General features: G+C 37.6%; 1 protein-coding gene and 1 pseudogene across 1 annotated transcript; both read right to left on the reverse strand.

The window, feature by feature from the left end:
- Positions 1 to 995: 995 nt before the first annotated feature.
- On the reverse strand, positions 996 to 13,868 carry Agr3 (anterior gradient 3, protein disulphide isomerase family member). The gene is made up of 8 exons (XM_090332289.1): positions 13,805 to 13,868; positions 11,218 to 11,331; positions 7,610 to 7,673; positions 5,123 to 5,175; positions 4,342 to 4,418; positions 3,855 to 3,918; positions 2,450 to 2,533; positions 996 to 1,140 (listed from the first exon to the last, which is right to left on the reverse strand). Exons 2-8 carry the CDS (start codon positions 11,321 to 11,323, stop codon positions 1,091 to 1,093), a joined length of 498 nt encoding a protein of 165 aa, XP_090188415.1. The 5' UTR covers positions 11,324 to 11,331; positions 13,805 to 13,868; the 3' UTR covers positions 996 to 1,090.
- A 2,201-nt stretch (positions 13,869 to 16,069) lies between these two features.
- On the reverse strand, positions 16,070 to 17,076 carry LOC150063032 (heterogeneous nuclear ribonucleoproteins C1/C2 pseudogene; annotated as a pseudogene).
- Positions 17,077 to 24,315: the final 7,239 nt, after the last annotated feature.

The following is a 24,315-nucleotide window of genomic DNA, read 5'->3' on the forward strand; positions in this document are numbered from 1 at the left end:
TTCTTTTCAACCCTCCTGTAATCCTACATATTTGGAAGATGAGATCTGAGAACTGAGAGGCTGGAAACCAGCAGGGGAAAGTCCAAATGGCCAGCAAAAACCTGGAAGTGGAGCTGTGGATCAAGTAGTAGTTTACCAGTCCTGAGTGAGCAATATGCCAAGGGACAGTGATTAGGCCCTGTGGTTAATCCCCAGTAACAATACAAGGGAAAATAAAGTAAAATTCAGACTTTGTTACGTGCAGTCAAATCTATGGGTTAAAAAAATCTCTCACCCATAAAATTGACATGGGATTTTCATTAACAGGTATTTGTTGTAGTTATTGTTTAAAGAAATAGAAGACATAGTATTGACTCTTTGGAGACCTGAGTTGGTGGTTGGATATTTGATAATTTCACAATAGATGTATGATTTTTTTCCCCTGCTAGTTAGCTGGAGAAATGCTTCTGTATTCCTGAGTCAGTTACATTTCTCTTAAAATATTTAAAGCTTAAAAGTATCTACTCAATAATTAGATTAAGGAAAAACACAGTTGAGTTTTAGAGTATACTTTCAGTATTTTGCAGTTGGACCTTCAATGTCTATCTGAATTGAAAGGAGGAAGGTGCTTAACTGTGAAATATGCCACTCCAAATTCACATAAGAAGTGGACATAGATGTATCTGGGTGTTTTGGTAGTGTGGGGATCATTCATGACCTGCATGGGAAGGTCTCACACAGTGGAGAGAGCAGAATTAAAACGAGAATAATGGAAGGAGTGAATAAGAGAGGAGAAAACAGAAGCAGTCAGAGCAGAAACTTCTTTATTGGGTCTTTTATCTCCATAAGTCTTGGCCAGAAACAAGGTTTCTTTGATATTCATGCAGACAGAAAACAAACTACTACATTTTCATGTTTAGGTTTCAACCTATATTGAAATACTTTATTTTCATAAAACTATTTCAAAATTATTTAAATAATGTAATGTTACAAAAGCCATTTATATATATATATATATATATATATATATATATATATTCAGTAAGCCAGAGGTTATCTTCATGAACCCTGACCTCTTAGATTGCAGTGGCAGTGCCGTTTCCGTCATTCCTTACAGCTCTGACTGGATAAGTCTTAAGGCTTTCTTCATGTTTTCTATCACTGAAATCACAGTAAATACATATTGTGCTATAAGGAATGACAGTGTTAAATGGTTTAGCTTATCAATACTGCTAGGTTCTGAAACTGGCCCACCTAAATTAATAGATTTAGTCGATGCTGTAGTTAATGCTAACAGTATATATGTAAATTTAGGAATCAGGACCAGTCAGAGCAGGTTGATTTTTTTTTTTTTTTTGCCAATCCTGGGGCTTGAACTCAGGGCCCAGGCACCTTTGGGCTTTCTCAAGGCTGGTGCTCTAATACTTGAGCCACAGCACCACTTCTGGCTTTTTCTGTGTATGTGGTACCCAGAATCAACGCCCCCTCTCCACCCTCCCCCCGGCGTTTGTGCATGCTAGTCAAGCACTCTACCACTAGGCCATGCTCCCGCCCTGACCCCTTATTTTAAGATAAGCAATGGTATCAGAGGAGCTTTGAGAAAGTATCCATTTTCTTTTATTCTTTTTTTTTCTTTTTTGCCAGTTCTGAGGCTTGAACTGAGGGCCTGAGCACTATCCCCGAGCTTCTTTTGCTCAAGGCTAGCACTCTATCACTTGAGCCACAGTGCCACATCCAGCTTTTTCTGTTTATATGGTACTGTGGAATGAATCCCAAGGCTACATACCTGCTAGGCAAGCTCTCTACCACTAAGCCACATTTCCAGCCTCTGCTTTCTTTTTAATCAGTTATGAAACTGATCTGGTATTGCTGAAGCTGAGAGGCATAATTATCTTTTTAAATATAATTGATAATGATTTGCTTATAGTTGCTAGCAGCCCAGAAAAATATATATATATATATATATATATATATTGCTAAGCCTGGGCTTGAGCTCAGGACCTGACCACTGTCCTTGGGATTTCTCAAGGTTAGAGCTCTACCACTTGAGCCTTAGAACCATTTCCAGCTTTTTCCTATGTATGTGGTACTGAGGAATTGAACCTGGGTCTTCCTACATGCTAGGCAAAGCACTCTACTACTAGGCCAAACTTCTGGCCCCCAGAAAATATTTTATTCTTATCATTGGAGGAAGTCACATGGGGTTTCTGACAGGAAGAGAATGGACCCTTGAGGTCGATGTCATTTTAATGTCTATGAAGGTGTTTTTAGTGGTTTTAGTGATCTGAAGAACTTTTAGATATTCCTATAAAAGCAGAGCAGACTCAGTGGCAGCTCAGAGTTACATTTTGAATATCAGCAGCCCCAGTGACTCAGGATTGTGGGTAGCAACGATATAGGTATTGACTGGTCCCTTTAGTAGTCAGGGGTCAACTTGTGCCATTGTCCAAGGTCATTTATGAATACTTACACACAGGCATATCCTGAGGTTCATATGTGTACAATCTATTGGAATATCTTCCAGTTATATCAGCTCTGACTGTGAGAGAAGGGTCTGAAAGGATATAAAGATAATTCCTAAGAGACCACTCTACTTGCTAATAAGAAATCATTATATATATTATAGATAGGTAGATAGATAGAGATAAATATATAGATAGATAACATTTTTAATTACACTGTTGAAGCCCTGACCCCCGGGACTCCCTGTCCACATCCTCTGGAAATATATACAGCCTTTGGAGAAGCTAAATGACTCCCTTCCTACCCCTTCCTTCCTTCCTTCCTTCCTTCCTTCCTTCCTTCCTTCCTTCCTTCCTTCCTTCCTTCCTTCCTACCTTCCTTATATTCTTTTTCTCTCTGTACCAGGATTTAAACTAAACCTTGTAAACTCATTTGGTTTACTTGCTCAGCTGGTGCTTTACCACTTGAGCCATGGCTCCAGTCTAACATTTTGCCAGTTAATAGAAATGTAGTTTTAGTGGACTTTTCTTTTGAACTGAAATCCTCCAGATCTTAGGTTCCTGAGTAGCTGGGAGTATAAATATGAGCCAGGCTTGGACTTCATTGGGTTACTGAGAACTCTCTTTCTCTATTCTAGGGGTTCTGAGTAGCCCTTGAAGAATTATTCTTGAGCATACCAACTAAATTCATAATTTTCATATATATGAATGTGGTCAATCAATCTGTTGATTCAGCTAGGTTGAATTAATCTGGCTTTGTACACTCTGTTAAAAAATATTGGGGTCTTTGTTTAGCAGAGTAACTTGTTTTAAAATTGGTTAAGAGCCAGGCATGGTGGCTCATGCCTACTATAATCCTAGTTACTCAGGAGGCTGAGATTTGAGAATCCTGGTTCAAAGCCAGCTAGGGCACTAAAGTCCATGAGATTCTTATCTCCAATTAACCACCAGAAAACCAGAAGTGTCACTGTGCCTCAATGGGTAGGACGGTAGCCTTGAGTGGAAGAGCTCAGGGGTGGTGCCCAGGCCGATTATTCAAGTCCCATGACTGACAAAAAAAAAAAAAAAGAAATTAAGGGGCTGGGAGTTTGGCCTAGTGGTAGAGTGCTTGCCTAGTATGCACAAAGACCAGATTCAATTCCTTGGTACCACACATATAGAAAAAGCCAGAAGTCGTTCTGTGGCTCAGGGCCTGAGTTTAAGCCACAGAACTGGCAAAAAAAAAATGTTTAAGATTTGTAAAAAATAGATATAGTGAATTTGGACTATAGAACTAACAAATGAAGAATAACTTCAAACTTTCTTACCTTTAAAAACAATAATACCTTGAACTAGCTGTTTAAAGTGTACAAAAGCAAGATAGCTAAGATTCTACTGAATTTGTAAAGCTGACACATAAGATTACACACATACCAACAAACATGATTCTAGGTACATATTGCCCATCCGGTGACAAGTTCTTATCAGTGGTCTCATGCTGACAGAAGAAAGAAATGAGTGTTATGAATTGGATTTTTTTTTACAGTTAATATCAAATATTTTCTGCAAATCAAGTTTTCGGTACATCTTTTTCCAACTCTGCATAATAATGTGTATCAGATAATGCTTAGTTCCATAAGTTGTGGAAATAAGAAAAAGAGTTTAGTCAAAATTTCCATTAAATTATGATACTCAGAAAATATTAAGAGGCCAGAGAATAGCCTAGTGGTAGAGTGCTTTCCCAGCATTCACAAAGCCCTGGGTTTGATTCCTCCATACTACATATCAGAAAAAGCTGGAGGAAGTGCTTCTGTGGCTCAGATGGTAGAGCACTAGCCTTGAGAAAGCCCAAGGACAATTCCTAGGCCTTGAGTTCAAGCCCTAGGACTGGAAAAAAATAAAATATTAAGAGTTCACATACCATAAGATTCAGCATGATGAAATCATTCTGAGCCATTTCTTGAATTTGTTCATTTTGGGAAAATACTTTTTTTAGTGCTGTATGGGTAACCAAAATGCTTGTTAATTTTAGGAAGCAAGACATCTTCAGTGTATCATAGCAAAAGAAAGCTGACACCTTACATTCATGAATAACTTGCATTCAGAAAGTTCATAGGTCCTCTTTGTCATTTAGTCACTGGGAAGCAATGAGTGACAGGGTCTCTCATTGATACATCAGGGGATCATTACATTAAGGAAGACCTAAGTTTAATAAGGTCATGTAGATCATAGATTCACTGATTAAATCATCTTCCTTCAGCAAGTTTTCTCAATTGTTTTTCCTTTTCTTTCCCCCATCCTCTTTTGATTCCTTCCTTCCTTTTTCCCTTCCCTTCCCTTCCTTCCTTCTTTCCTTCCTTTCTTCCTTCCCCTCTACCTCCTTCCCACCCTTTTCTATCTCCTTCTCTCCCTCTCCCTCTCCCCGCCTCTCTCATTCCAATGAACATATAATAAATAAATACTTATTTATTTTGTAGTAGTGGAGCTTGAACCTGCTAGGCAAGCCCTTCACCACTGGGCTACATCCCAGCGCCCCCCAAATATTTAATAGGTCACTAGCTACCCTGGTCGTCTTTATGGATCTTGGTTAGATAGTGGTACTCTGGTAGTTACCTTTCTTTTAATGGATTTGCTGAGTGCCTTAAGTCCTCTTGCCAGACACTCTTTCTACATACAAGGTCTCACTCAGGAGCTAAACTTACCTTGGCAGTATTGACACTGTTCCAAGTGGTGAATAACCATCAGTGGTTTGTTACTAAACAGAGGAAGGCGGAATTAGTAAAGTGATTGACATTGAGTCAAACTACATACAGGCATTTAAACTGAATCTCTGGGTCCTTTCAACAAGGCTTAAACAGCTTCTGTTTACATGTCTTAACCATTTGTCTACAGCACTACTAAATATTCTATATATAGCCCCAGAATTCACCTGAGGAATGGAGATCACCAAAGGGCATATTAGGAATGTAAACTCATAGACTCCATCCAGTCTAAATAATCATCAGGACTACTGGGGAGCGGTGCCCAGGAACCATTTTTTAACAAGTGTAGCAGGTGATTCATTTGTATATTAAGTGAACATAAAATAAATAAATAAAATTTATCTTTAGATAAATTTAGATGTTTAGATGTTATGAACAAAATGCTAGTTTCCAATGAATTTCACTAGAGTCTAATACTACTCTGTTTTGGTTTCTATTTTAGCATTTATAAAAAGGCAGGTAATAATCAACTATACTTGAATATATTCACACCCTCTCATTGTGTGCTGAAGTACAACTCGCAAGCAACCTAAATAGGGGTTCTTTAAGGGTACAGTTTTTCCCCCATAACATTGAAAAAGGTTTTGCCGGGCCCGTGACTCACGCCTGTAATTCTAGCCACTCAAGAGGCTAAGCCAGCCCTGGGCACTAAAGTCCGCGAGACTCTTATGTGCAATGAACCACTAAAAGTGCTGGAAGTGGCGCTGTGGCTCCAGGAGTAGGGCGGTCTGCAGCCTTGAGCTGAAGAGCTCAGGGAGAGCATCCGGGCCCAGAGTTCAAGCCCCACGACCGACATAAAATAAAATAAAAAAGGTTTTGTAACTTTGGTTTGGTTTTGGCTTTGTTCTCTCTTGACAGTGATTGGGTGTTTTGTGCTTGGTAGTCAAGCGTGCAGTACAATTAACTATACCTCCTTTGCTTTTCCAGTAGGTATCTTATGATTTTTTGCCTGGGTTGGGCCTTGGACCTAGATCACTTATGGTTTTAGTGTAGTTGAGATTCCAGGCTTGTATCACCATGGCTTGTTCTTTGAGATATGGAAGCACTGCTAAAATTTACATATTGCTATTGTATACTGATTATATATGTTACAAAATTCATTGACTAGTTCTGTCAGTGTTTGGGTGGGGCCTTTTCCATGCGAAGTCAGAGCTACTTAACTTCTGTTTCTAACTTGTCTTTTTCCCTTTTTCTTTTCCTTAATAATATTGGCTAGGACTTTTTGTACCACCCTTGTCTGACTTCCTATGAGGATAATTCTGGCCTCAGTCAGTGACTTCAGAAATATTATCTCTCGTTTATTTATTTATTTATTTTTGGAGTAACTTGATCATTGATATTAATTCTTTTTTTTTTTTTTGCCAGTCCTGGGGTTGAGCTCAGGGCCTGAGCACTGTCCTTGGACTTTCTCAAGGCTAGAGCTCTACCATTGAGCCTCAGCACCACTTCTGGCTTTTTTCTATGTATGTGGTACCGAGGAATCGAACCCGGGTCTTCATGCATGTTAGGCAAGCACTTTAACCACTAGGCCAAACTCCCAGCCCCATTGATATTAATTCTTTGAAGTTTAGTACTATTTGTCAGTGAAACCATCAGATTCCAGACATTTCTCAGTAGATTTTTAAACTTATGCATAATTTTTTTATTCATTGGTTTGTTTATATTTTGTCTTTAGTCTTGGTAGGTTTTATATGTGTAAGTTGTTGAGTATGTTGGAATATAACTTACATAGTAGGTTTGTTGTATGTCTGTAACATCCATGTTCTCTTCATGTATGATTTTATTTATTTGACTTTATTCTCTTTTCCTTAGCTAGTCAACCAGGTTAATTTTGTCCATCTATTTAAAATCCAGTTCATATTTTTACTGATCTTTTCTAGTTGCAGTTTCACTGCCTTCTAATCTGATCTCTATTTTTCTTTTTCACTTCTAACTTTCAGCATGGCTTATACTTGTTATTATTTGAGGCATATTAGATTGTTTATTTGAGATTTTCTATATTATATTATTATATTTTTATTATAAACTTCCCTCTTAAAACTTTTGTCGCATTCTATAAATTTTGGTGTTTTAGATTTCCATTTTCATTTGTCTCAACATAGTTTTTAATTTTTCCCTTTTAATTTTTTCTTTGGCCCTTTGGCTGTTCAGCAACATATTACTTATTTTGAAACTTTTTGCAATCCTTTCTGTTTCTTGCTAGCTTTGTACTGCCACCATTGGGAAATAAATTTGAGATGATTTCCATCTTCTTAAATTTGTGTAGGCTTGTTTTGTTCTCTAACATTTGATTTGTTACAGAGGCTGTTTCATGTGCAGTTGAGAAAGATGTGCCTTCTGCTGCTACTGGATGAAATGTTTTCACATTTTGGATATTCTCTGAGACAGCTGTATAGTCTGTTAAAAATCAATGGAGACACATTTTACCTTTTTTTAGCATGAAAGAGACCTTCTTCATAAGTTTGTACCCAAGTAATATCATCTCCCCATCCTGACATAGAAAAGAAAGACAATCAGTGCATGAATGAAGGTCTACAGAAATGCTCTGAAATATGTATCAGTCATAAAATTTACCTACAGAAGTTTACAGAAATATCAAGCTTCTAGTTGGCATAAGGTGTAAAAAGTCTTCATTTATAATGGAATATGAAGGGATGCTTTCAGGTTATAGTGTGGATTTGAGACTGTTTCAGACCTCAAAGCCCATGACCTTCAATGCAGTAAATACTTAACAATGCTCCTATGGTGGCTGAAAAGACATCTCTGGTTCATGCAAAAGTTGTGGCTTCTCAGAATCTCCAGGAAGCAACAGTTCAAGTATGTAAAACTATTATGAATCCTTTGGGCTGTATCTCCAAGTGCCCTTCTTATGGTGAGTGCAGAGAGATGCTGAGCTCTTCTAAAGCCCAAGCACATTGTGGGAAAAAGGACTACCAACTTTTCCTCTGAGTTCTACTTGAAAAAAACCAATACTCTAATGCAGGAATTTCAATACTGAAAATACAATTAAACACAGATGTTTGCTGGAAACCTCTACAAGATTGGAGCAGAGGGAAATAGAACTTGTTGAATAACAATGACCTACTAGCCCAAAAAGAAGAGGTGTGAGCAGCTGGGAATGTATATTTGGGATTAAAGAGGAAGACATTGTAATGACTGCATCAAGTATCCAGAAATATTGTGGTTTATTTTCAGGAACTTCCTAAGACTAACCATAAAAGAGAATGTAAAAGTAGAAGTATTTAAGGGGGCAATTTTGTTCCAGATTTTTGTCTGTGTTTCTAACATTATCAAGCGGCAGTGACTGGTTTGATTATCAGGTATACTTAACAGACAGAAGTCATGAAGCAAAATTATGAGGCAAGCTAAAAATCATTCTATGCTGTTTTGTGTTTTTTTGTTGTTGTTTTAAATTTGTTCTTCGGCAATATTATTTTCTTACGTTATTACTTTTTTTTTCTGTCGGTTGTGGGGCTTGAACTTGGCCTGAGCACTGTCCCTGAGCTCTTCAGCTCAAAAATAGCCCTCTCCCACTTTGGGCCAGTTTTCTGTTGGTTAATTGAAGATAAGAGCCTCATGGACTTTAGTGCCCAGGCTAGCTTTGATCTGTGATCCTCAGACCTCAGCCCCTCCTGAGTAGCTAGGATTACAGGCATGAGCCAACAGCACCTAACACAGAACATTTTTTAAAATATAATTTGCATACTGTTACAATTCACCCTTTGCAAGTGTGTATTTTTTATGTATTCTCGATCTGCACAAACATTACCAACATTTTAGATAATGTGTCACTTCAAGGAAAATCCTGTATTCTTCAGTTATTGTCCTTACTCACTATTCAAAAAATTGCCCCAAAATCTGACATTAGCATTTAAGTTCAAGCATACGGAGTGTTGATGTCTTTAGATTCTATAGCAATGTTGTTTTGCTAAATAGAAAGCTTTTAGGACAATGACTACTTCAGTCTTTGGTATATTAAATTTACTTAGCTCATTGTTTTTATAGCTATTATCCTTACAATGAGGACTACAGGACAAGTTCTGCCTAGGGAAGTATTTCACCTTTTAATTATTTTTTCTGGAAAAATATATATTGGTTTTCTAGGCATGTAGTTTGTGTAAACAACAAACTAAAGGTGAATTAATAAACAAGTAAATGGTGATCATTTATAGATACACGGCACTTCTATTAATTAATAAATACATTAGAAGGCAGGTCAATGTTTTAGAATTTGAAGTGTGTTTTAATTTTCTGGGTTTTTTTTTCTGTTTGCTCCATTCATATTATAGTTGCAAGCAGCAGTTGAGAAGTTTCTGGTTATACTTACTATTTTGAGTTAACCATGTAAGGATAAATAATTCTGATCCTATTTCAGTTATCTGGAGATACCATAGTCATTCTTGAGACTTTTTAAGTATAATTTTTTTTTGCCAGTCCTGGGCCTTGAACTCAGGGCCTTGGCACTGTCCTTGGGCTTTCTCAAGGCTAGAACTTTACTGCCTGAGCCACAGCACCACTTCTGGCTTTTTTTCTATGTATGTGGTACCGAGGAATCAAACCTGGGCTTTCGTGCATGCTAGGCAATCACTCTACCACTAGGCCAAACTCCTGGCCCCTAAGTGTAATTTTTAACATGTGAAGTTATATTTGTTTCTTAGCCAGAGTAAGAGAGTACAAAAATACAATTGTTTAAAACCTGCCAGCAATGAGAAATTTTGATTACAGTGTCTAAAACCACTGAAACGGTTTTACTAATCATAGCAAGGACTTAGTTACCTAAAATTACAGGAATTGAGATAATGTACAATTTTATAGGTATTCCTTGTATTAAAAAATCCAAATTATTTTCTTGCCTTAATACAGAACTAGGCTCTGACTAGGCCCATGCTTGTATAATTGTAGCTACTCAGGACATTGAGGTATGAGGGTGAAGGTTAAAGCCTTCCCAGGCAGACAAATCAAAGAAATGGCTATATCCAACTAACCAGAAAAAAGAAATAACACCAGAATTTGAGGTATGGTTCAAGTCACACTGCAGAGCTTAGGCATGAATTAAAAGTTCAACAATGAACACTAAGGAGTTTAAGTACCTATACTGGCACCAGTGAGTAACTAAGTAAGGAAGTGAGTAACCAAATAAATGAAGAGCCATAGACATCCTATCAATTCTTCACTATTTCCCCTCCTTCTCTTCTTCTGTCAGTATTAGGGTTTTGAACTTAGCACTTCATGTTTTGCTAGCCAAGCACTGTACCATTTAAGCCATGCCTCCTTCTTAAATTGTCACTGTTTTGAAAGTTAATTTGATAACTATTTAAAATAATAAATCCATTAAAATCTATCCTGGGATATATATTCTATAGACATAATAATGTTATATAGATTGATATATATCTATGACATACAAACCCTCAGTTTAATTTTAATTATGTCCTAAAATCTATGTGCCATAGATTACATATACAAATTTCTTTCTTGAATACTTGTTTGTTAAACATGACATTTGAAATATGATATGAAAATCAGTGTTAATAAAATATTTCAAAAAATAATGAATCCATTCTATTTCATTGTTTTGGGTTTTTCTTTTTTTTCTTTCCTTTTTTTTTGTTTTGATTAGGCTAATTTGAAATCTGGTTCATGACTATAATCCTAGCTGCTGATATCTGAGGATTGCAGTTCAAAGCAATAGGACAGAAAAGGCTACGAGACTCTTATCTCCATCTAACCACCCAAAAAGCTTGAAGTGGCACTGTGCCTTAACTACTGGAGTTCTGTCCTTAAAAAAAACAAAAATCATGGACAGCATTCACTCCCTGAGTTCAAGCCCTGTTGACTGGCGCGTGCGCACACACCGACACCCACACCCACACCCACACCCACATCCCCCCCACACACATCAACTTTGAACTCATATACAGCAAACATGTTCCTGTTAATTATTTTCTTTCTAACTGGTCTATGGGTGAAGATACTGTGTAGATGAAAAACAGTCCAACTGACTAGATTCCGAAAATAAAATGAGATTGTCTTACCTCTTGAAAGTGTCTGAGGAGGTCTTTTTTCCTTCTTGATTGCAATGGCAAGGTTGGAAGAAACTGCGACATGTAAGAGGCAGAAGGTCAAAGTTGAGTGTAACATCTTGTCTTCTAGAAGACCCATCAGAAGCAGTTGGATGACAGAAAATAGGTTTCATTCAGAATACTAGTAAAACATTTACCAACAGTTGAATAAAATGCACTGATGATGGCTCTTTGATTGCACATGATATAACCACTACCTAGAGCATTTGAGAATTTAGTTTCATGAAGGTTCAGTGGGTTGAGAGTATCATGATGACATTGAAAAAGAAAAGCCTCCTGTAGAGGATGTTGTATTTAAGCCACACTATTCATAGCTCCACAGTGGAACTCAAATAGCATCCCATTTGTTAGTCCTTTCTAAGCTGCAGCATGCCATAAATAGCAAGATAAATATGAATAAAAATATTCTGTCTGCATTTTTCTGAACCCAAAACATTTGAACTCTAAAAGAAAGTAAGATTGTGCAGGAGCAAATACTGCTTGAAAATCATCAGAGGATAAAGTAGAATACAGATGACTCTTGCCTTCAATGTCCCTTTTCTCACATGCCATTCTCACATTGCCAGCCATCACCTAACCTGTTGCCTTTTTGGTTATAGTTCAGCTCTTCAATAAACCAAGTAACATCATGGTGCTATAAGTTAATTGTGCATATAAAAGAGTAAAAATAATTGTGCAATTTTTTTAGACTGAAGGCTTTTCTAAAATATCTATTTTTTGACTTTTATTTGGTAATGAGTTCTCCACCAAAATAATGAAATTATCTAATCTAGCTTGGAATTGATGACTCACAACTGTAGTTCTAGCTACTCAAGAAGCTGAGATTTAAGGATCCTGGTTCATAGTCAGGTTATGCTGACAAATCCAAGAGACTCATCTTCAGATAACTAGCAAAAAGTTGGAAGTAGATGTGTGTCTCAAGTGGTAGAGGGTCAGTCTTGATTGGAAAAGGTAAGGGAGAGTGCTAGGCCCAGTAGCAGCACACAAAACAGAAAAAAAAGAGAAAAAATAACTTATCCAGCCAAAATAGTTAATGGTTGTTTATTGTTTCTATTCAAACACAAAAGTTGGTATACTTAATTGCATGAAGTATTGTGGAAAATTGAAAGATTCATAAATGATGACTTGCATTGGTAAGACTTTTTTCCAGGTATAATATTCTAGTTAAAGTAAGAGAACAAGTATACTCAACAGCTTGGTGATGAGGTGTACAGACGTCTACGTTTCACTAGGTATTTTCCCCTTCTTCCCATTCTAGTATTTTCCCCTGATATATGATGTATGATGTATTTGGTTCCTCTCTGAGCTGCAAAGACCCTCTTGCTGAGGGTCCAGTGATCTCAGAAGGGGACAGCTGACCATAGCAGCTCTCAGTGGACTTTAAAGAAACATGTCCAAATGTCCACAATTAAGTTTTATAAACATTGGCTGACAGGCATTTTTTGTTAGGAGGGAGGATTTTACTTTTCAAAAGTAACTTAAACCATGCACTTCACTACTACATTAAATTTTTTTGCTTCCAAACAATAAATCAACCATATTATTTTCTTCGTTCTCAGGCACTAACAAAAACAAAAAAAGCCTGTTAAATACTAACTATGGTGCTTGATAAGGATTTCAATTTCAGTTCCCATATTTAGATTATTAAACCATGAAGCATGGAGACATGTCAAAGTGTCATCTTGTACCTTAACTTCTGGTCATTCTGAGCCTGAAAGTCTGAATCTAAGAAAGTTTAGATTTTAAGGAGGGGGAGGTGTGGAGTGAAAGAAAAGAAAAAATAATCAAAGTGTATTAGATAAATGTATGAAAATGCAATGAACGTCCTTAGTGCAATTAACATACATTTATTTAAGAGTGGTGGAGGGGGGATGATAGATTTTATCTGGAGGAAAAAGAAAGGAACCTGAGTCACAAGTCCAATCTGGCAGGGAAGACTCAGGCTGAAAGCAGCAGTGAGAAACTGAGGTACCATTCAAGATAGTCTTAACCCAAGTCCCACAGGCTTCTAGAAGCTCTACTGAATGTGCTCTTAGAGGCTGATAAAGCTCCAAAACTGTAAAATGTCATAAGCCTCTCTTCATGTTCTTTGAGAAGAGGAACAAAAGGATATAAAAACACATAAAAGAGGCTAAAAGTAACTTAATCAAGTCTTGTCCTCCAACATTATATTAAAACCTTATATTTCAGAATAAGGGAACATTTGAAAGAATACAAGGAAGAGTTTTTGGTACTCCTACAATGATTTTTAAAGCATACCTGCTGGTTAACTCTAGTTTATTCTGCTATCATTACTATGATTAAAGAATAAAGCTATGAAGTCAGTGCAGCAATTGCCAAACACACACACACACACACACACACACACACACACACACACACACACACACACAGAGAACAAAAAACAAAAAAAAACATGTTTTGTTTCCCTTTCCCCACCCTTTCTGGAGAGCCACACTATTAAACAGCAAAAACTGATCATCGGAATAGAATAGAGCTCTAACATTGATTTTGTAATCTGGAAACTTTGCTTGCTTACCAGAACTGGCCAGTGCTCGTGTTGCAAGGGTATCCTGGATGTGTCTGGTTACAAAGGGTATAGATTTTATAGCCCCACACGTGCACCTGACGTACCATGGCACCTGCATAGAAACAAGAGTGTTGTTATCAGCAAGCTTATGAAAATAGTCTTGTCTGAAAAACTGTACTCCTTTCCAGGAGAGCTTCTCTCAGTAAAGGAAAAAAAAAATCAAACCAACAAAAAGTCTTCTCTCTCTGGGTTAAGATTGAATGTCTTTGTAAAATGAAGCCAAAGACCGTCTCTGGGCTGTTTTCTCCTCTGTCTTTCACTTTCTAGAATAGTTGAATATTTGGCTGAATTTCAGTACCATAAAAAAAGGGAGAGGAAGAGAAAAAAAGGGAATGAAATTAGAAACTGTGTGTGCCATTGTTTTCTGAGAGGTTTGTAGATTAGAAATAAAGCAAGTAGGAATTCCTAAGGGTTTCTCTGTTTACAGAAACATAATTAACAACGAGGATCAAGTTCTTTCTTTTCTTCTCTTTGTGTGAGAAAAGGAGAGAAAAAAATACTACTTTCAGTACTTCCATGATTTTATTACTTTCCACAATCTTTCACAAAATGTCTTTATCATGTTAAAAATGAAAAACAGGAAAAAAAACAATTCGATTTATTTAGGGTTTTTTCTATTAAATATTATATAATTAAAAACAGTCAAAATGATCTTGGTCAGAGGGCTAAGAAATAAGGTCCATTTTGTTTTTGTACAGCCCAAAAGTAAGAATAAAAAAAATCTTTACTCTCTCCCCTCCCTGCCTCTATGTCCTGGGGCTTGAACTCTGGACCTGAGCTAAGTCCTTCGGTTCTTATTCTGAACAATAGTGCTCTTGTCACTTGAGCCATTAGCTCTACTTCCAGCTTTTTTTGTGGTTAATTGGAGATAAGAGTCTCATGAACTTTCCTGACAGTGCCCAGGCCCTGAATTCAAGCCTCAGGACTGACACAAAATCAACCAACCAATCAAACAAAGCAAAGACAGTTGCATAATGTTCCATAAAATTTCCCTGTTAAACAAATATCTGGGAAAGCATTAACTTTGTTCATGATGGGCAATAGTTTATGGATAAATCCCCTGACATCCTTGTTAAACTCTTACATAGTATTCATTTTAGTAGATAAAAATGTGAGAACAAAAAAAAAGAGGAAGTGAATTATTTACGAGGTGACAATCTAGGTCTCTTGGTAATTCAGCTCTTTGATTTGTGAAGATAAAAATGTTAAATTTATTCCCTAAATGAGGACAATTTTGAGAGTAAAAGGAAGTACTAAAAGTCATTAAAGTTTACAATTTTCAATTTCTTTCTTTGTTGGGCTGGTTGAACGCATGCCCTGAGTGTTATCCCTAAGCCTCTTCTGTCCTCAAGGCTGACTGGAGGTATCTTACAGAAATATTTTTGCCCAGGCTGGCTTCAAACTGTAATCTTCAGATCCCAGCCTCCTGTGTAGCTAGGATTGTAGGTGGGAGCCATCAGTGCCAGGCCAATTTTTTAAGTTTTTTTAAAAAATGTATTTTTAGCTCAAACTCATTTTATTGTATAATAGTTCACAAATAATTATTTTAAAGAATATTCTTTTTTCCCTGGCTTAATAAGGACTTGATTATTGTTTTTTCTTGAGAAAAAAAGGTCCCAAACATCAGGCTGTTCACAAAAATAACCCACAGTATCAACTTTAGAAAACAAATATTAAGACTATTGCACTATTTTCCCAAAGGATGCATCTGACGTGCCAGCTCTCATTCACAAAAATATATTTGTGTTGAACTGCCCCACACAGCACTCTCACGTAGGTTGTGACACACACACATTTCTAATTTAAAGCTGCTATCTGGTGCTACAACTAAATGCGTGAGATTGCCTTTGCGGATAGGGAAGCAACTACAGAAATCTTGTATGAATGGAAAGCACTGCAGTCCCTGCAGAAGAGATTCTTTTGGAGACAGTTGATAAAAAACCATGCATCCTTTTTATTGTTAAGTCATAAAGAGGTATCAAAATGAAAAGCAAAAATTACAGGGCAAGACTTAACAAAACTATCAGGAGCATCAAAGGAAGCAAAAATGGAAGTAGGCGCAGGGCAGTATGAATTAATGAATACGGGAAGGCCTAGGATAGGGAAAACAGTAAGAATGTGCTGAAGAGACTAGGGGAGGGGAGCTGGTGAAATTTTGATCTTAAGACATGCGCCTAGGTGAAGAAATAATGGGATAAGATCCCTAAGCCCCACTATGTGCTTAAGAGTCATCCTCGCCATTGGCGCTGTCTCTGTCGTCTGCTCCTTCCTCAGCCTCTTTTTCATCATCCTTGATCAACTCCAGCTGGTCTTGCCCCAGCTCCATTATATCATCGTCCTCCTCCTCTGCAGAGTCATCTGCACCCCCCCCACTCCATCTTGACATTAGTCTCCTCTTTTTTCAGGGAGCTCTGTTCCTTTTCTGACTTATCATTCTTCACCTCTACTGTAGACAATAAGGACAGTTCTGCTTGTTTTGCTCTGCTCCTTTTCAAGTTTTTCCAGGCTGTCCAGTAAAGAATCCACTTTTGGTTTAATCTGGGTCAGTTCCTTCTTAATGGCTTGAAGGTCATTTCCTTTCACCTTCTTAGACTTGGAAGAAGATTCTCGCTGACCACTCTTAGAATGAAAGCCACTTTTGCCCCGCGTGAGGTGTTTCCTGACACACGTGGACGTTTAGAGGGCACTACAGCCCAAGCAATAGGAGGTGGTGGTGGCACATGTGCTGGGTAACTGTACATCCCTCATAATAATCTCATTGAAAGTCATAGTCCAAGTCCAATGCGGAGCTGAGTCGAGCTGATGGGAGAAGGGTGTTCTGGTACTGAGCCATACATCTCCGCTGCAGATCGTAGCACACCTGCTTTTCCTCCATTCACTGTTGGCTCTGCAGCCAGATTAATATCTAAAACCTGGCCGGCTATCATCCTGCCATCTTCTCCTGCCACAGCAGCCTGAGCATTTCTCTCATGAACATGCTACACAAAGGCAAAGCCTTTATGAACAGAGAAGCCTGCAATTTTCCCATATTTGGAGAAGGTTGCTTTCACATCAGACTTCTTGACCACAAGTGCATTGAGATTCCCTATGAACGCACAAGAGTTCATGGTTCGAGGATCTGTCTTGTTGGTAATGTTGCTAGCCATTGTGTTTGATAGTTTGGCTCCTCACAAAGTGTAGCTGAAGATCAAAAAACATCTCACTCAAGCAACGTTCCACTAACCTTAAGTATTTCAAGGGATTTGTAACCTGAAGGCAGGAGGGAAAAGAGATTCTATTTGAATCTCCTACTCCCAGTTTCTGTGAGAAGTCGACTGCTGCTCGACGCTGACACTGAGGAAACAACAGTCACCTCTTCACAAAATCTAAAGAATATTCTTAAAGGTAAAATTCTTTAAAATGTGTCCTTAAGCTTATTATGACAACTTCAAAACTATCTTGGCATATATTCATTTTTGTCTGTTTTCTTTCTTTTATTTTTGTCAGTTGTGTGGCTAGAACTCAGGGCCTAAGAAGGGGTGCCTGAACTCCACCCCCACTTTCTTCCCTCCATGACTAACACACTATCGTTTTGAGCCACAGTGCTACTTCTGGTTTTCTGGTGAGTAATTGGAGATGAATCTCCTGGACTTTCCTGCCCTGGCGGCTTTGAACTGGAGTTTCAGAACTCAGTCTCCTGAGTAGCTAGGATTATAGGCATGAGCCACCAGCACTCAGATTACTTTTAGATTTTTGAGGAATATCCATATGGCTGTCCATAGTGGGTACACAAGTTTACATTCCCACCATCAGTGCATGAGAGTACCTTTTACCTGATTCCCTACTGACATTTTGTGCTTGTTTTCTTGACAATTTCCATTTATTCTGACTGAGATAAGATGGAACATCAGTGTAGTTTTGACTTTCATTTCTCTCTCTGATGAATATTTTGGACAAATATTTTTGACCATTTGAATTTCTTCATCTAAAGTATATTCAGTTTGATTAGTTTATTTGTTGATTGGGTTATGTCATTTTTATTTCATTTGAAATGGACTTGGCTCTATGTTTTTATTTTTATTTTGGGGGATTATGTAATTTTTGGACTTTACTTTTCTAAATTCGCCATATAATCTGGCTATTAATCCCTTGTCAGATGAAGAGCTGGCAAAGCTATCCTTTTATTGTAGTCATTATTTCCTTTTCTGTGAATGTACCTTCAAATTCAGTGTAGTCCCCAGATTGCATTGAGGATTCTAATCTTCAATTCTTGCTATTATTACCTACATTACTATAATCTATTCAGAAAGTCTTTGCCTATGTCTAAGTTTGATGTGTTTTATTGATGCTTCTCTATAGCAATTTCAAAGTTTCAGTTCTTTATCCATTTTGAGTTTTATTTTCTAATACAAAGAGAGATAGGGATTGAATTTCAGTCTTCTATGTGTGGAAATCACAATACCATTGTCTAAAAGACTGTGTTCTCTCTAACATGTGTTTGAGGTACTTTTTTTTCCCCTTGTGAATCTGATGACAGTATATGTATTGGCCTATTTCTGGGTCTTTAATTGTATTTCATTGGTCAAAATGTATACTTTTGTGCCAGTACCATGCTGTTTTGTTTCTATGGTGCTCTGTAGTATAATGTGAAATTAAATAATGTGATATCTTTAGCATTACTCTTTGTGCTTGGAATTGCTTTGTTATTTATTTTAACATTTAGGAGCCTGTCTTTCTTTTTTTTTCTTTCTCTCTCTCTCTCTCTCTCTTTCTTTCTTTCTTTCTTTCTTTTCTTTCTCTCTCCCTTCCTTCCTTCCTTCCTTCCTTCCTTCCTTCCTTCCTTCCTTCCTTCCTTCCTTCCTTTCTCTCTCTCTCTCTCTCTCTCTCTCTCTCTCTCTCTCTCTCTCTCTCTCTCTCTCTCTCTCTTTCTTTCTTCCTTTCTTCCTTTCTTCCTTTCTTCCTTTCTTCCTTTCTCTCTCTTGTCTTGAATTCTGGGCCTGGGCATTGTCCCAGAGCCTACCCCTTGAACCACAGCCCCTCTTCCAGTTTTCTAATGGTTAATTGGAGATAAGAGTCTTGTAGTTTTTAGTGTCGGGGTGGCTTTGAACCTTAGTACTCAGATCTCAGCCTCCTGAGTAGCTAGGATTACAGGTATAAGCCACTACACCCAGCAGAACCACTTTTTTTCCTAGTTCTGTGTAGAATGTGACTGGAATATCTGTGGATATTGAATTCAATCTGTAGGTTGCTTTAGGTAATTGGACATTTTATAATATTAATTTTGCTGTTTAATCTCTATGTATTTAAAGACTAGTTTTTTATTTTTGCTGGTGATTAGTTCTATCTTTCTGTAATCTGTTAAGATTTAAGAATGGTTTCAGTATTTTCCTATTTATTAAGTCTTGCTTTGTGGCCTAAAATATAAACTACTCTGGGGGAAGATCCATGGGCTGGTGAGAAGTATTGCTCAGAGATTAAAACCAAACTGTCATAGCAACAAGAGCACCATATCAAACCAGACACAGAAATACAATTAAACAACAACAACAGTTAAAGACAACTACCAACACTAATAACTGTAAGACCAAAGTGATAGAAGTAAAACAGATTAAACTCTGAAGCAAAAAACTAATGAAGTCACAAATAGTAACAAATTTAAAAAAATGAGATAAGTTGGGTGCTGGTGGCTCACATCTGTAATCCTAGCTACGAGGAGGCTTTCAGTTCAAAACCAGACCAGGCAGGAAAGTTCATGAGATTCTTATTTCCAATTGACTACCTAAACATTGGAACTGTGGATAAGTAGTAGATTGCTAGCCTTGAGCAAAAGAGCTCAGGGATAATCCAGCCTGAATTCAAGCCCCATGACTGACATTATAAAAGAGAGAGTCTTGGAGATATAAACATAAATACATAGACATAAAAATCTATGATGGACTATATACTCTATAGACATAATGTTTTATTGTATACAGTAATATGTACCAATGACATAAAACTCTCAGCTTAATTTTAATTATGTTCTAAAATCTAAGTGCCAGTGATTGTATACAGAGCTTCCTTTCTTGAATATTTGTTTGTTAAACATGACATTTGAAATATGGTGTAAAAATCAATGTTAATAAAATCTGTAATTAAAAAATAAAAAAAGAAAGCGAAAAATAGAGAGAAAGGAAGGAAGGAAGGAGAGGAGAGGAGAAACTAGGGGACAAGTTAAAAAAAGAGGAAGTAAATTTATTTAAATAAAAGGGAAGAAAAATGAAAAAAATGTAAACAAGTTGAAATCTTTAAGAAATAAACAAACTCAATATTAAAAATGAAGAAAAATATAGGGAAATAAATTAGACAAAGATAACAAAGACAAAAATAAAAATGTCCAAGTATTAAAGAGCAAAATAAAGTAAAAATAACAATTTAAAATATAGTTAAAAATAAAAAAATACCAGAAACTGGAGCACCTTCTACTACTGAAACTGAATGAGTAGCGGTTGGAGTAGTGGACCAGAGCTGAGGCCTTTGAGTTCCTCTCAGTTCCGCCTTTGGGGAAGTCTATGTAGTGTCTGTTTTTACCTAAGGGCTATATTCACATTGCTAACTTCCTTTCCTTGCATACCAGAAGCTGCTTCTGGCCCCATGGAGCTTTGCAGCCACTGGAAAGCCACTGGACACTGGAGGAGTATGCTGGAGGTGTCCAGTGCCTTCAGATGTTTCCACCCCCCTTCTGTGTACCGAGAGGGCAGCTGAGGGATGGACAAGCTGAGGGTGTCCTCTTTTTTTTTTTCTTCAGTGGGTCATGAGGCTTGAACTGGCCTGGGTGTTGTCCTTGAGCTCTTCAACTCAAGGCTACTGCCCTACCCTTGAGTCAAGCCCCTCTTCCCGTTTTCTAGGGGTTAATTGGAGATCAGAGTCACAGATCCTTTTGTGCCCTGGCTGGCTTTGAACCTTGATTCTCAGATCTCAGCCTCCTGAGTAGCTAGGATTACAGAGGTGTCCTCTTGTACAGCAATGAGGGTTTCAGGGAAGCACACAGAGTAGCAAGATCTGATTGGTGGTTGTGATTGTGTGTGTGTGGGGGGGTGTTTCCCTGAAGGAACAGTGTACACAGCTGGACTCAGTGCTTTCAGATCCTATCCAGCAAGGAGTCAACAGGTGGGAGTGATCCACTGAAGCCAAGTTCACAGCTTTCAGTCCTTTCCTTGACAGCCTCTTGTGTCTCCTTCGCAGACACTGCTGTCAGGGCTCCTGGGTTCCCTGAGTTGTGATGGTTCCTGGTGTAAGTGTTCAGGTGAGCTCTATGTCAAACAGTTGGCTTTCCCAGATGTTCCCTGGCTGATTATTTCCAGTCTGTTGTCACCAGGGCTGCCTTGTGGCTATGGCTTTGAAGTCCCCTCCCCACAGTGGAACCAGGGTTGAAGCTGTGCACTGCTTTCCTTGTTTCTCTGTAACCTCTTCTGTTTCCCTTTGGATTTTGGCTGATTTTCACCTTCAATTAATTAGTTAATTAATTTTTCTTGATGGTACCAAGGCTTGAACTATTATCCTTTCTCACTTTGTTACCCATTGGAGCCACACTTGCATTCTAGCTTTTAGCTGGTTATTTTGCAGCTGGACCTCTCATGGATTCCTTTCCCCGACCCCGACCAGGTTGGTTATAAATCACAGTCCTCTGTATCTCAGCCTTCTGGATTGCTATGATTGTAGGTAGGAGGTGCCAGCATTTGCACCTGCTCTCACCTTTTCTTTTTCTTTCTTTCTTTCTTTCTTTCTTTCTTTCTTTCTTTCTTTCTTTCTTTCTTTCTTTCTTTCCTTCTTTCTTTCTTTTTTGGTGCCAGTCCTCAGGGCTTCCTCAGGACTTTCTTGAGTATTTTTACTCAAGGCTGGTGCTCTACCACTTGAGCCACAGATCCAATTCTGCTTTTATTTTGTTTTATTGTTGAATTGGAGATAAGTTTCATGTGCTTTTCTGCATGGGCTGGCTTTGAGCCATGATCTTCAGATGCCAGCCTGCTGAGTAGCTAGGATTACAGGCATGAGACACTGGTGCCTGACTGTCACTTTTTCCTTGATTTTACTACTTCTCTCTCTCTCTCTCTCTCTCTCTCTCTCTCTCTCTCTCTCTCTCTCTCTCTCTCTCTCTCTCTCTCTCTCTCTCTCTTTTCTCATAGTGTCTCTTCCCTTATTTGTTACCCTTACTCTTCTTTTCATGAAATCATATGAAGGGAACATCTAGCCTGCCATCTTACCTCCAGATATTGACTTCCAAAGGAAATTATATTTCTTTTTCTAAATAAAATTCTCTTCAATTGTCATAAAATTTGTCCTCTATTAATATAGTTCAAATTATTAGCATCAGTAGTTACTGCTTCTTTATAATCACATAATGCTTGGCTAAGAAAATATTATTTCTGTTGGTGCTAGGTTACCAGGTACATAAAGAAAATTCTGTTCAGCAGATATAGTTTAAATTTTAATTTAAATCTTATTGAACTATTTTTTGCACTGTCAGTCTTAGTTTAGAGGAACTTCAACATAAATTTTATAAGATAAAACATGTAAAATAGACCATCTCTTTATACTGATTTCAAGTATCTCATTAATGGCTACGTTTTAAAATTGTAGGTCCTCTCTATATCTCCCTGTCATGATCACAATATAAATAAACCTAATTATAAACTCAGTAAGCCAAGATATTGACTGAGATTGATTATTTCATGGGTAATGACCCACAGTTTTACAATATTAATTGGCCACTTAAGTCATAAATCAAATTCAGGATTAAAATGACCTATTTACTGTGTATGTGTGTAAATATGTGTGTCTCTGTGTGTCCATATGTCTGTCAGTCTCTTTTTGAGATGAGAGTATACACTAAAATGTTCAAAGATATATTGTTAACTGAATTGCAAGTTGTCATTCTACATGTATGTGTGTATGTGAACCAGAGCATTTTTTTGTTCAAGGCTAGTACTGTACCACTTGAACCATAGCTCCACTTCCAGCTTTTTGCTGACTAATTGGAAAAAATGATTACTTCTTATTTATTCTGCCACTATTATTCAAGTGAGCCCATTAAGGCTAGAAACTAAACAAGAAAAACATTTAAATTGTATTTTGTTGCTGGGGTGATGTATAAAGGGGTTGCAGTTACATTTGTCAGGTATTAGGTTTCTTTCTTTCTTTCTTTCTTTCTTTCTTTCTTTCTTTCTTTCTTTCTTTTTTTCTTTTTTGGTGATCATGGGGCTTGAACTCTGCTCCTGGGTGATGTCCTTGAGCTCTTCAGCTCAAGGATGCTGCCCTACCCCTTGAGCCACCATTTTCTGGTTAATTGGTTAACTGGAGATAAGAATCTTATGGACATTAGTGCCTGGGCTGGCTTTAAACTGCAATCCTCAGATCTCAGCCTCCTGAGTAGTTAGGATTACAGGTGTGAGCCACTGTACCCAGCTTCTTTCTTTCTTGTCAGTTGTGGGACTTGAACTCAAGATCTGAGCACTCTGAGCTGTTTTATGCAAGGTTAGTGCTCTACCACTTTGAGCCACAGGGCTACTTCCAGTGGTCAATTGGAGATAAGAGTCTCATAGACTTTTCTGCCTGAGATGGCTTTGAACTTTGATTCATTTCTCAGCCTGAGTAGCCAATATCACAGGCATGACACTTGAGTATTTCATTTGTTTTATGTTTATTGTGTCTTGCAAATGATTTGCTTTTGCTTAGACTAAACACATCTTTACATCACTTTTCTTTGTTTTGTGCTTAAAATTTTAGCTGTCTATAAAAACTATGATGACTATTACACAGTAGTTTCTCCATAGATACAAGTCTGTGGTTATGTTCTTAGATATAGGAAAGAATATCCTTAAAATTTTTCACTTGATGCAGCTTATAGTACTGTCAGAGACTGATCAAGCATTACTGATATACTCTTTCCATAAAATGATTATTCAGGTCAAGGTGACTATGAAATTGTCTTGCTGTTTTCCTAATATAAATTGTTATTCTAAATCTGGCTGACATTTTAGGAAATGACAAACCAAGTGCTTTATTAGACATTGTTTAAATGTCTTCAGCTTGGATGGATACAGAACTAAGATAAAATTGCAATTTTATTCATATAGCCATTCCACTTTCTCAGCGTTCTTCTATACAAACTCACAACTCAAATCCCTCTGGCCTCCAGCCCCTCCAACATCAGATGGCTATCTCCTAGATGATTAAAATGTTATTTCTTGGCAAGGCACAAGCTCTGATTTAGGTCAAGAGTAAAGTTATTAATAGACAGGAAAAAAACCCAATGTATCATGAGGCAGCCCCAGCCTTATTCCTGAGGAAAAATGAGATTTGTGAAAATGGGATTATAGATGTCAGGTGGCAAGGACTTGAGGCAGAGGAATTGGTAGCTGAAGAAAGGTAAGTCTTTGTGGAGAAGCCTATTACAAAAGAACAGTGGGGTTCATATGTGCCCATAACAGAAGAGACTTGAG

The sequence above is a fragment of the Megascapheus bottae genome, chromosome 5 (assembly GCF_031878675.1).
Source record: "Megascapheus bottae isolate mThoBot1 chromosome 5, mThoBot2.hap1, whole genome shotgun sequence".
Taxonomy (NCBI): domain Eukaryota; kingdom Metazoa; phylum Chordata; class Mammalia; order Rodentia; family Geomyidae; genus Megascapheus; species Megascapheus bottae.

Coding starts and splice junctions, on each gene's coding strand:
- Agr3 (XM_090332289.1), bottom strand. CDS start 11,323: ATGTTACACTCAACTTTGACCTTCTGCCTCTTACATGTCGCAGTTTCT. Junction 7,674..11,217: donor TCCTCAGACACTTTCAAGAG/GTAAGACAATCT, acceptor TTTCTATGTCAG/GATGGGGAGATGATATTACT. Junction 5,176..7,609: donor CTCTTTCATGCTAAAAAAAG/GTAAAATGTGTC, acceptor TCCTCTGTTTAG/TAACAAACCACTGATGGTTA.